At 38.4% G+C, this 12148-nt stretch overlaps 1 protein-coding gene across 3 annotated transcripts; it reads left to right on the forward strand.

The window, feature by feature from the left end:
• The first annotated feature begins 1462 nt into the window (after window positions 1-1462).
• On the forward strand, window positions 1463-12076 carry LOC115580127 (high choriolytic enzyme 1-like). Of its 3 annotated transcripts, XM_030414077.1 has the most exons (10): window positions 1463-1501; window positions 1658-1730; window positions 2806-2809; window positions 3057-3134; window positions 4222-4377; window positions 4731-4899; window positions 5171-5349; window positions 9331-9412; window positions 11114-11238; window positions 11939-12076. In XM_030414077.1, coding segments are annotated over exons 1-10 (906 nt in total). In that variant the 5' UTR covers window position 1463; the 3' UTR covers window positions 11941-12076. The 3 variants fall into 3 exon arrangements, with proteins under 3 accessions (XP_030269937.1, XP_030269936.1, XP_030269938.1); XM_030414076.1 differs by lacking the exon at window positions 11939-12076 and having other exon boundaries at window positions 11114-11246; XM_030414078.1 differs by lacking the exon at window positions 11939-12076 and having other exon boundaries at window positions 4779-4899; window positions 11114-11246.
• The last annotated feature ends 72 nt before the right edge of the window (window positions 12077-12148 follow it).

The raw sequence follows: 12148 nt of genomic DNA on the forward strand, positions 1-12148 counted from the left end.
TTTTCAACTCAGAATGGGCCACATTATCATACCCTGACTATATGGTGGTCAGACATGGTCAGCTACCTATAGGTTTTGACCTATCCTTGCTCACTTTACAGAGAGTGAGGCTTGATGTTTACCCCTGTTTGCACTCTCTGTGCTAAGTTAGGTAAACCATGTCCTGACTGAGACTCATCTTACAGTTAAAAAGATAATAAATAATTCCCCTCCAAATAGTTTAAATATATGACTATATCACGGCATATTATATGTTACATTTTACAGAACACCACAGAAAAGGTAGTTCATTCTTTCTTTTGTTTAGTCCTCATACTTCAATCCAACTCTTCATAGTGGTTGTTTCAAGCTTTCGGTATTGACAACAGTCTGTTGAGTGTCCCACACTGATAAGAGCAGAGGAGTGTCTTTTTTTTTTTGTCTCTCTGACCAAGTGAAGCTACATACATACAAACATATATATATGTATAGATACATAACCCATATATGTATGTATATATATATATATATATATATATATATATATATATATATATATATATATATATATATATATATGAATATAGCCACATTTAACTTTGGTGCTGTTATTCCTGGGTGAGGGCCCTGTAGTTCAGCATAGAAATCAATTATATTTTAGATTTTCAAATTGTTTTCTTTGAACTTTGAACAAATACATATAGATAAATAAAAACAAAACTAATAGATACATAAATAAATTAATAAATAAATACATAAATAAATACATAGATAAATAAAAACATAAATAAATGTTTTTACCATTCTAGTGTGGAGGAAGTTGATCCACACATACCTCTGACCTCAAACAATACCCTCATGAGGAACTGGAACAATAACTGTGAGTTAGACCTGATCAGCCAACATGAACGTTGGACCTCACTAGCGCTATTATAAACCTTTTTATCGCTGCAAAACGAAATACAATTCTGTGCTCCAATGCACACATCAGTGGCGGTTCTAGACCAGTTTTAATAGGGGGGCCAGGTTGGGGCCGGCTTTTTTGTTATGGGCACATACAACCCGGAAAAAAAGATAAATCCCTCATTCAGACAAAACAGTGTTTACAATTTCAGCAATTTTGATTGGGTAGTAAACTGCTGAGACACTTCATTTCTGCCTTTCCCTTCAGAACAAAGTCATTGCAAGAAATCTGTCATTGTATTATTGACGCAGACTCCCTGTCGGGGGGGCCACAGCGGGGTCCAGACTTGGAGTTACGGGGCACTGGCCCCTGTTGGCCTCCCCCTAGAACCGCTCCTGGCACACATCCACTGACAAACTTTCACACACCTGTGAACAGATGTAATGTTTCACAAATGTTGCAACAGATCAGAAGTTTCCACTTACTGTGATAAAGGTAAGCTGTTGTGTTTGCACATTTAGAGATATCATGTTGTTGATTAGCTCTTGGAGTACATGGGCTGTATAAAAACTCTCACTGGATGACAACGAGATACTTGCTCTCTCTGCAGGAGTTGAGGTAAGATCTCCATCGTATTTTACCACTACAACTTTCAATATACACAGTGTCATTGATTTATGAGACAGCCTGGCATGTTACATTGATATTTTGACATGCAGAGTATCATCCTCTCCGTCCTCATCTTTTCACCCAATATCTCTCTGGTTATTACAGGTCTGTTTTAACCATGTTGGTTTTCTCTTGGTTTCTTGTGACTCTGCTGCTGGTGGCCTCTTCCTGGGCCAAGGTACAAAATTACAGAAATCATCTCACTGACATGACATGAAGGCCTGCATGTAGGGTGCTAACACAGGCCAAATAATAAATTAAATATTATAAAGTGCAATAGAGACACCCGAGAAACTCCATAAACATTCTATTGGACTAAATCATCCATGAGGAAAATAAGAGATTAACAGAAAGAATGTTAAATTAATGTTTCATTGACATTTTTTCCTAATGACACATCTTTTTATGTTGTCACTTTTCATAATGTCACTTCAGCCAATCACAGGCCTCCTGCCTCTACTGAGGAAGCTCAAGAAGGGCTACCAGATGTAGCCAGTTGGTTAGTTATGATCAAAGAGCGTAATACATATTGCATAGTTAGAGGTTGAATTACCATTAATGTATGAATGATGGGGAATATCTTAAGATTTGTTGACAGTATATGCTTAACTGCACTGCTGACTTTAATTTGAATGAATGAGCAGCTGCAGGACTATGAAGAGCTGTAAGAATATCAAATATCAATCTGCTTTCTTTTCTGCTACCTGTAGTCTCATTATTGAATTTCTAAAAAGATCCTTCTGGAACCATTTTTGAGTTATTTAAGTTCCTCCAGAAATCTCTCCTCTATATTGAGCTGTGGAAGGAACTTCTGAAATCTCCCAAGCTAGCAAAATTACACAAATATCCAGAGAGTTCCTTGAATCACCATTCTGATGGTGGAAAAGCTACATAGCTGCCACGTGGACCTGTTGGATGGCTGGAAGCCATTGGTTAGTGAAAGCTCTCCATTAAAGGGATGAAAATGAAACGAAATTAATGCTTTTAATTTCGATGTATTATAACAATACATTTTGTTTAGATTAATGTTTGTATTTTTTACTCATATCATTATTTATTTCATACCTTAACATTTCAGGGGCCCATAGAGATTAAATTAACCTCATTTTCATTTAATGTTTTAAGACTTTTAGCTAATTCGCCTGCAGTTTAAGATTTCTATAAAGGTGGTCATTTCTCTAAGTTATGTCTCTGGAAAATGATTTTTCATAACATTTTGCTCTCCTTTACCATGTCACTGCATGCGAGTACAGGAAGGTAAGAAAAAAAAGTAATTCCCTCTTTCTCCAAGTTTAAATGTAAACTGAGCAGTTAAACAAAAGACTCATTTTGATCTAGTCTTTCATTTTTGTGCTATGACATATTTGATGAATAATTGTATATTAGCAACCAAGTTGAATTTCCTGCACTTGTAGTGATTCTAATGTCAAGCTCATATTTTCAAAATAATGCTGTGTACTTTCACTGTACATACATTTAGTATCATATGCAATGTGTTCCACAGAGGTTGCTACCACTGAGGAAGACACATACAGGGAGCTTTCGGTTGGTGAGCTGCTGGAAAGAGCCAACAGAGATCGAAGTGAGTAGAGCTTTTCCTTAACTGACCTTTTCTGTTTTAGTCCCCTAACCTTATTCAGGCCTTAGCCATGCTGTAGTGGCCATACTGGAGAATAAATTAATTTTAAAAATTCTGTCACAAAATGTGTTTTGCAAGCATAGGTCTCAAAACAACACACTTTAAGGTAGGACTAAAACATTCCTAATGCATCAGTAACAGCTGTTGACTGTTACTTTGTGAATGTTGGTGACAGGGCAGACAAATCTGCCCACAGTTTTGGTTAACCATTTGAAACAAATAATCTTGCAGCATAAGTTATATTGGGCAAACCACAGCTAAGGTTCTACCATTGCCTCTGTAGAGCTTTATTATCCAATGATCAAAATCAGAATCAGAATTCCTTAATTTGTCCCGCAAACAGGTAAGTTTCTACATCACAGCAGCCAAAGGACAATAGTATTGCAATAAACGATAATAATATTAAAATAACATACAATATAATCAAAAGGTAAGAAATAGAAAATAGACATATATACATTGTATATACATAATATTTTACACTGTGAACAGTGTAATTGTAAGCAGTGTGGCAGTGTGTTGTTGTTATTAAATAATAAATATGGGTATGAAAATTGTCCAGTTAGTGCAAAAAACTGAGAAATGGGTTATGAGTAGAGTTTTTTAATGACAGAGTATACATGTGAGGTCTATTGGGAACAGTGCTAGGAAGGACCTGCGATAAGTCTCCTTCACATATTTCGGGTGTACAGTGACCTGCAGGGGGTAGGACTCCTTCACCAGCAGCGATGACAGCTTATCCATCATCCTGCTCTCTCCCACCACCTGCAATGGGTCAAGAGGGCATCCCAGGATGGAGCTGGCCTTATTGTATGTTGCTGCAGTGTGATCAGTCCAGTCCAGTTTATTATTTAGGTTTTCTGATGTGCTGGCTGTTCCACTGTGATAAAAAAGGAAAGATTTTAGCAGCCTCTGATCCAAAAATAACTAGGTACTATTGGCATGTAACACCTCAATGGATAAGTCATATGGTGGTGTCAAAATGCTCTCCAACCTGAATGCAACAACAATACCTGTGTTTGTCTTGTAGCCCATGACTTTAATGAACCCGCCCTGATCGGAGGAGACATTGCTATCAAGTTGGAGGCCGACAGAAACGCTGACCCCTGCACCTCCAGAGGCTGCCTATGGCAAAAGTGGAGTGATGGGAAAGTCTACATCCCCTACTTTATTGCCAACCACTACTGTAAGCATTGACTGTATTACTTATATTTAGTTTGATAGGGACTGGTGAATTTTACTCACATAAGATTGCTACATATATGTTTAAATCTTTCATGAGACTATATATAACCTACTATAAGGAACTTTCCTTTTTTGTTAACTCTTGGGACTATGATGCTTGCTGCTGCCATTAGATTCAGAATAAGCTTATATTAACAAAAATCATTGAAGTTGATGTGGTAAAACATTAAAGCATTGGGTTAACACCACTGATATTCTACACTTTGTCTCATAATGAAATAATAACTGCTGCTGCAGTAATAATAATAATATAATGAAAATTATGATAATTAGATTCATTGTTCCTACTAGAAGTTCACTGTGGACACAGCTATTCTCAACATGCCATATTTGTCCTGCCAGCCTCTCGGGAGATGTCCATCATAATTCGTGGACTGGAGTCTTTCTCTTCCATTTCCTGCATCCGTTTCAGACCCTATCAGGACGGTGATTATGAGTGGCTGAGCATCGAGTCCAGGAACGGGTAAGACTCGGGCTGTAGTTTCACAACTCACCAGCATGGTGTGAGCTGTAGACGCCAATAATTTCAACCTTCAATCAGTCTTGTGTCTCATTTCATTAACCATAGTGGTCAGTGATCAATGTAATAGTGAGGAAATACGGAATAATGTTTGAATAGAAAAGATCTGACACTTATTACATTGCTGTTCTACAAGTACCAAATAGACGGTTACCTTTACAGTTCATGGTGACATTATGTATGGTTTCTGAAAAACTGTGTTCATGTGTTACAGCTGCTATTCATATGTGGGTCGTCAGGGTGGTGGTCAGACTGTGTCTCTGGACCGTCAGGGGTGTCTGTACCACAGCACTGTCCAGCATGAGCTGCTCCATGCCATGGGCTTCAACCATGAACAGACCCGCTCCGACAGGGACAACCACATCAGGGTGTACTGGGAAAACATCATTGATGGTTAGACCATTCTGTTCCATGACTTCTTATATGGATTACTGTAGAGGCACAATTAGCCTCTAAATGAACAGAGAAAAAATAATCTGTTTCTTGCTGTTACATTCACCAGAAATCAAGTGAAAAATATCAAACACTGGTCCATAGGTGTGGTATTCTGAAAGGCAGTGACACTGACACGAAGAAGTGATACGTTAGATTTCTGTCTAATGTAGAGTAGTGTGTGTACATGCAGCAAAAGCATAAAGTTTGTTAACACAGCTTTACACAAGCATTACAAATAGCTGTATTTCACTTTTATGTCAGGGACAAAGTCACAGAACACAGAGAGTACATGCACTGCCCAGCCCAGCTAACGTTAGCAAGACAGACAGACTACAGTTAATCGCTGATATCACCAGGGCCATTTCTGTCTTTTTGGGGCCCCTATTTTGGCAAACTAAGATGGATGCATCCCTAACCCTTTTAGGTAATTCACAAAGATGCAACAATCTATTACATTATGAATGGAAAAATGGTTAGAGTTGTGAGAACCTCTCCCAAATTAAAATCATACATCTTAAGTTGACCCACCCAAGCAAGTTGAACTAATAGAAAATGATAATACAAGGAATACAATGGGGATACTCTATAGTTCATTAAATGAAACTGATGCAGTGTTTGTCAAAAATGTTTATTTTAAATTGTAAAATTGTATGATTATTTTGAATAAAACAATGTAATACATCAAAAACATCAACAAAACTGTAGGAATGTAGGCAAATGTGTTAAAATGATACTGTCACAATAAATATTCTTATACATACAAAGAAAGACTGCAACTAAAGGGGGGTACACACATAATTAAGAGATTTTTTTATCTGTAGAGCCCCCACACATGAAGATTGATCTCGAATCTAGTCCTCCGAGCCAGAAATATCGCGCGATCAAACGTGATCTACAGTAACCAATGGCAACAACCCCAGCGTCACCGGGCTCTTCATAAATGGAAAAGAGCATAGACTGTATATTAAAAAAGAGTAAATAAACGTTTTAAAACATGAAAGACATGGAAGACATAGAAGAGGGAATGTAAACTTTTCTGACAACACATAATACTTGCATTAACCACCAGTATGACGGTTAACGGTAGTGCCGACGCTAAACCCATTAAAAACATTAAAATGGCTGCGACCCGTTTCTGAGCAAATTATCGGGACAAATTGACTCTTAACACACCACAGACCACAGGATAATCGTATAGGATAATCTTATAAAACAGAAGATAATCTTCCGTGGTCAGGAAGGGGTACAACTCAGAAGAGTTAATATAATCCACTCAGAGCAATAATCCACTGCCACAATAGTCCATAATAATCCACAATAGGCCTAATATGTATGCACATTAGAGATTTATACACTGTGGACACACTAAAATAATCCTTGGCAAATAGTGAGCAGCAGAGGAGGTCTATGACGGAAAAGACAATGACTCTATTTATTCCTTTGGGAAGTTCCCTCAGGGAAATTGAAGCTCCATGTCACACACAGCAGCACCAACATATACAAATACGAAACACATATATACACGTGCACACAAAATATACATCTATATATACATATAAAACAAATATACACACATATAAACAATTATATATGAATACAAATATAAAAAAGCTTCTACTGGACAAGGATACAGCAGACATGACAGACATCTGCCTAACAACACACACTCCCTCCCAAATGTAATGCCAATGCGCTGGACCTGCTGTAATTCACCAAAAAGGGTGTCACTTCAGTCAACCAGTCTTATGGCATTCACATGTGACATATACATTTTATTTTAGCCCTTTACTAAAGCAAACACTTAAGATAGCTAAAAAAAATGTAATTAAAGCTCCCCCTGTGAGCATTTTTCTTAATCTAATTTCTTCTTTTTTCTTGTTTCTGAACCAGATGAATAAGTTTGTTTTGATGTCATGCCATGAATGACTGGTAACGGCAGCTCAGCGCACCTGGCCTTGCCACTCCTGGCTTAGTAGTGCAGGTCGTCATAGCAACGCAGCGTGGTAGAGAACAGATCTGACCAATTGGCAGCGTACGTATCACCTTGACTTGCTTGGAACCTCAGCGGAGGTGCTATGAATAGAAGTGCCAGTTACTTTTTGACCTTTATTGTCGGGTCACTCCTCAGATATTGAGGCCGGATTTGCAACTTGAGGGGGCCCCCTAGTGGTGCGAGGTCCCTCTGCCCCCGCATAGTCAGTGTAGAGCAAGAAACTGCTCTGGATATCTAAAGCGCCTTTTAGATTGAAAAGGCGGCACATTTGCTGCAAGGTAAAGGCGGCAATCTGCTGCCACTGGGGTAGGCGTAAACATGGGACATGTGTGAAGCACGAAGTTGGGCGTGAAGAGAAGCAGGTCGAATTTGTCGACGAGACGCTAGCATCTCCTGGATCTCAGCAGCTTTCCAGTTGCTCATCTTGACGTTCGCGGATGAAGTGATGGACTGACTGCTGTGATCAGCTATTTCCTGATTTTAAAACTCCCGGCTGTGGGTCGTACAACAGTGCACGTCATCGACACCTCCGCCCATCTCCCGCAATTGCCGGCACATCAGCGTCTCGGATTTACATAGCAATGGAGGTGGAAAAAAGTGGACCCTCCGAGGCGTCAAATTGGCGAACCAAATCAGACCCCCAATTTACCGCCGTCTGTCTAAATCCGCAGACCCAGCCGCAAAAAAGACGGCCAATTGGCGGCTTACTGCCCAGTATAAAAACAGCTACACTTGGAAAGGGGAAAAAAAAGTTTATCTGACCGTTGTTCCCACAATTGACTCTCATGTTGTTTTTCTTCCTCTTCTCCTGACCAGAATGATAGTTAGGCTCCACACTCTCATCTCTCAGTTGTAAACATTGATATCTGCACACAGATTAAATTAAATTACTTATTTTTTTTAACCAAGCTACTGTATGTGCGTTTACCATTGCCTTCTTTTGATTTTTTGTACTTTTGTTTGTTTTTTGTAAGGTGTCCTTGAGTGCTATGAAAGGCACCTGTAAATAAAATGTATTACATTATTATTATTATAAAACACCTCTCAAAATATAAGAGCCAAATCGGCCAGATGGTGGCACTGTAGTCTGGGCCAAATTAATTTTTTTGACGCTCCACCCCCTTAAAGTTCAATTGATGTGACACTTTTTCGCAATTCCAGCTTTTACAATAAATCCTCTTGGCCCATAAAAGTCTGTCCAATGATTTTGCACAATCTTCTTTTGATTTTTCTTTGGACAATAAGTTTTTCACATCCCCTCCTAATATCACCAGAACCATCACATTTTCTGTGGACCATTATTGGACCAAGGACTGCTGACAACTTTAGTTTTCAAAATTAGAGCATTATTAAATTAGAGCAATAAACTTCACAAGAATCATGGCAAGCAGTAATTCAAAAAAAATGTCCAACCATCATTAATCTTACGTACATACATATCTCTATGCCTTGTTTGTGAAAAGGCTTACCAAATCATTTTGAGTATTGGAGTTTATATGTCATTATCATCAATTCACACAAGATTTGCACATTTGCACGAACTAGACTTGTGATTCTATTAGAGTGAAACCAAATTTCTACACATTTCCCATTCCAAACTTCAAAACAAACAAACAAGAAATAAAAGGGTTCAGTTTTAGTGCATTCAGTAAGTCACCTTCTCTGGGGGATACAAAGGTTGCCGGGTTAAATCCCCCACTGGTCAACAACCAGCAATCCATTCCTGAAACCTGCTCGTTGCTGCTTGCAGCTTTAACCCTTGTTAAATGCAAACGACCTGAACCAGCAAACTGCATCAAATTTTATTTTTGATTGTGATTTGGCATACTGATAAACTGCTGGTTCTTTTCTGTCACCCATTGAACTCATGTTCAATGAGTGTTGTATTGAATTGAAATCCTCTCACAGTAAATTTATATTTTGTGTATTTTCTGTCATCTCTGCAGGCATGGCCTACAACTTCGATAAGATTAACACTCTGAACCAGGGGACTCCTTATGACTACAACTCTGTCATGCAATATGAGAGGTATGGCTACCCCATCTTTTCATAATTTACTTCATTTAATACATGTTCATTATATCAGCAATGTAACTGCATTTAAGTACTTGCTATTGGTGTCTGTGAAGAGTTTCAGGTTTTTCAGAATAAGAATCAGTTTTCTTGCTGAGTAGGTTTTCATATACCAGGAATTTGCCTTGGTATTTTGGTGCATAAGAATACCATAGTAAAAAATATAAAGAAAGACCAAAGTACTGCAAGTGGTGAAACATAAAGAAAACATCAAACAAAAAAAAAAGAAAAATAACATTATTATACCTGTATATACAATATAAATGGTACTTAAAGTGAAACTCTCGGCAAAATGCAACCTAGGCTTTTTTTGTGAATGTATATGAGTCAAACCTTCGTGTAAAAGCATAATTACGATGAAAGAGGCACTTTTAAGATTGACCAATTGACCATATTTTTGTGTTTGGCTCAAACTCATTTCCAATGGGAGTGCATGGGGCACTTTTACGATTGCATCAAAATCGCTTTTTTTAAAACACTAAGAAGGCTCAACACAACATGAAACTTTGCTCGTAGTATCACCAGGGTCTCTACACATGAACAGGAGCATTGAGAAAATTTTTTGTGTACACAGAGTTTGCTAAAAAGAATGTTTTTGAACAACTCACCTTGAAATTGAGTTTGAGCAGAAAACGAAAATAGGGTCAATCTAAAAAGTGCCTCTTTCGTCGTAATTATGTTTTTACACGAAGGTTTGACTCATGTACATTCACAAAAAAAGCCTAGGTTCCTTTTTGCGAGAGTTTCCCTTTAAAGATAAAAAAAATGTAGGAATTCATTAAAATGTCTAAAAAACACTACATTGTTTTTACAACTACTTACATTATCCCAAAAGCTTCCGACAGTGTTCAAACCAAAGAAATCCAAAATTCGTATGGTGCATTTGGTTTGGTCAACTAACACTACTGGGGAGGGAAATCTGCCCAAAAGACAAAATTTAGGGAAATAAAACTTTAAAACATTACCTTTTTTGATAATATTTATGCCTGGATCACGTCAGGTAGATTTTCATCAGCAGTGGTGGTTCTTTAATGGTGTGTTCACCACCAATGAAGCGAGTTTAACTGTAGGATCTTTTGTGCTTATTCATGTTTATCATGCAACTTTTATGTGTTTATCCTCCCCAAACAGTCAGTTTATGTCACTTGACACTAGCTGTAAGCATTTTTAACATTGTTAGCCAGCAACTGCACACACCAAGGGTGTGTGTCTGTGAGTTTAAATTCAGACCAACTCTAACTGAATTCAGAACTTAAATGAGACTCTGCTTCTCTCTCTCTCTCTTCACGTCTCCTATTGTCTTCATGAAGTAAAGTGTGTTTCCCCCAGGAAGAAGTCCAAATTACAGTACATAAGCAACTGGCAACTAAAGTCGATTCCGCTGATCAATGCTGCTGCAGTATTGCAGTACTGCAGTGCAGGGCTGTAGTACTGATTTAAAGAATATCTGTAACATGCATGATACAGTTCAATAGATGTATATTAATGTAACCGAGTCAGGTGTGACGACACTGACATTAATACTAACTTGCAGAGGGTGGATGGAGTGTGAGGGTCAGTGTCAGTGAGGGGTACGCGGCCTCATCAGTAAGTCCAGATACACATGATGATTTCAAGCTCACACAGCTTTGTATTGTGCGGTCTGTTATTCTGCAGGTACGCCTTCTCCAAGAACAACCGACCCACTATGGTGCCCATTCCTGACAGCAATGTATCATTTGGCCAGGCCACCCAGATGAGCAAGAATGACATTGATAGGCTTAACAGGCTGTACGATTGCTGTAAGTAATCTGTGGAATCACAGTGAAGCGAATTCTCTGCAGTCCCAAAAGTGGGCCTTTACACTTTAACGATTATTCATGTCTGTCTTAAAACAATACAGAGGTGTCCATATGAACATTGAAACAGTTTTTACTTGATGTAGTCATTCCTGCTGTCCATACTGGCCCTGATGAGGTCCTTTCCGAAAGTGCTTTTCCGATAAAAGTGATGGGGGGGGGGGGGGGGGGGGGGGTCAATTAACTGTCATCGTTTGGTGCAAAAGTCTGCATTATGAGGAGATCAAGTGCGCTTGATGGGTCAACAGAGCACCTTAGACTGCTGTTTGTTTACTGTTCCTTACCTCAACTTTGTGTTCTTTCTTGAAGCTATGACAATGAAGCTCCCCTAACATTTAAAAAATAGCTATTCATTTTAACCCACCTACCTAACGCCGCCTTAACCACAACATATGCCACATTTATTTCCCATTGGTCATTTGTAACAAGCATTACCAGCATGTGACAAGAACTGCATCTATGCGATGTGGAAGAAGAAGTGTGATGAATGTATGAATGTTGTCTTTACACAGACATATTAAAATGAGAATCTGTACTTTAAAGTTACGTTCAACATTGGAATATTCATACAGCTAGCTATCAATCCCACTTTTACACTGTCCCTTCAAAAAGGCTCCACTAATGACATGCATTTCCTCCACAGAAACTGCACTTGACCCTGATGACATCAGAGCAAGGGAAGAAGATGAGGGTTTTGAGTGAATAGCAGTTTGTCTTGTCCTGTAAAGATGCATTTTCAACTTTCAAAGCATTAAAAGCTGATTGCTGCCTGACAATTTCATAACATTGCAAATAATATACACACTTTTTAGATTCTGGATACATTAATGAGACAATGGATATCATGTGACAT

This window comes from Sparus aurata, chromosome 4, assembly GCF_900880675.1.
Source record: "Sparus aurata chromosome 4, fSpaAur1.1, whole genome shotgun sequence".
Lineage (NCBI taxonomy): Eukaryota > Metazoa > Chordata > Actinopteri > Spariformes > Sparidae > Sparus > Sparus aurata.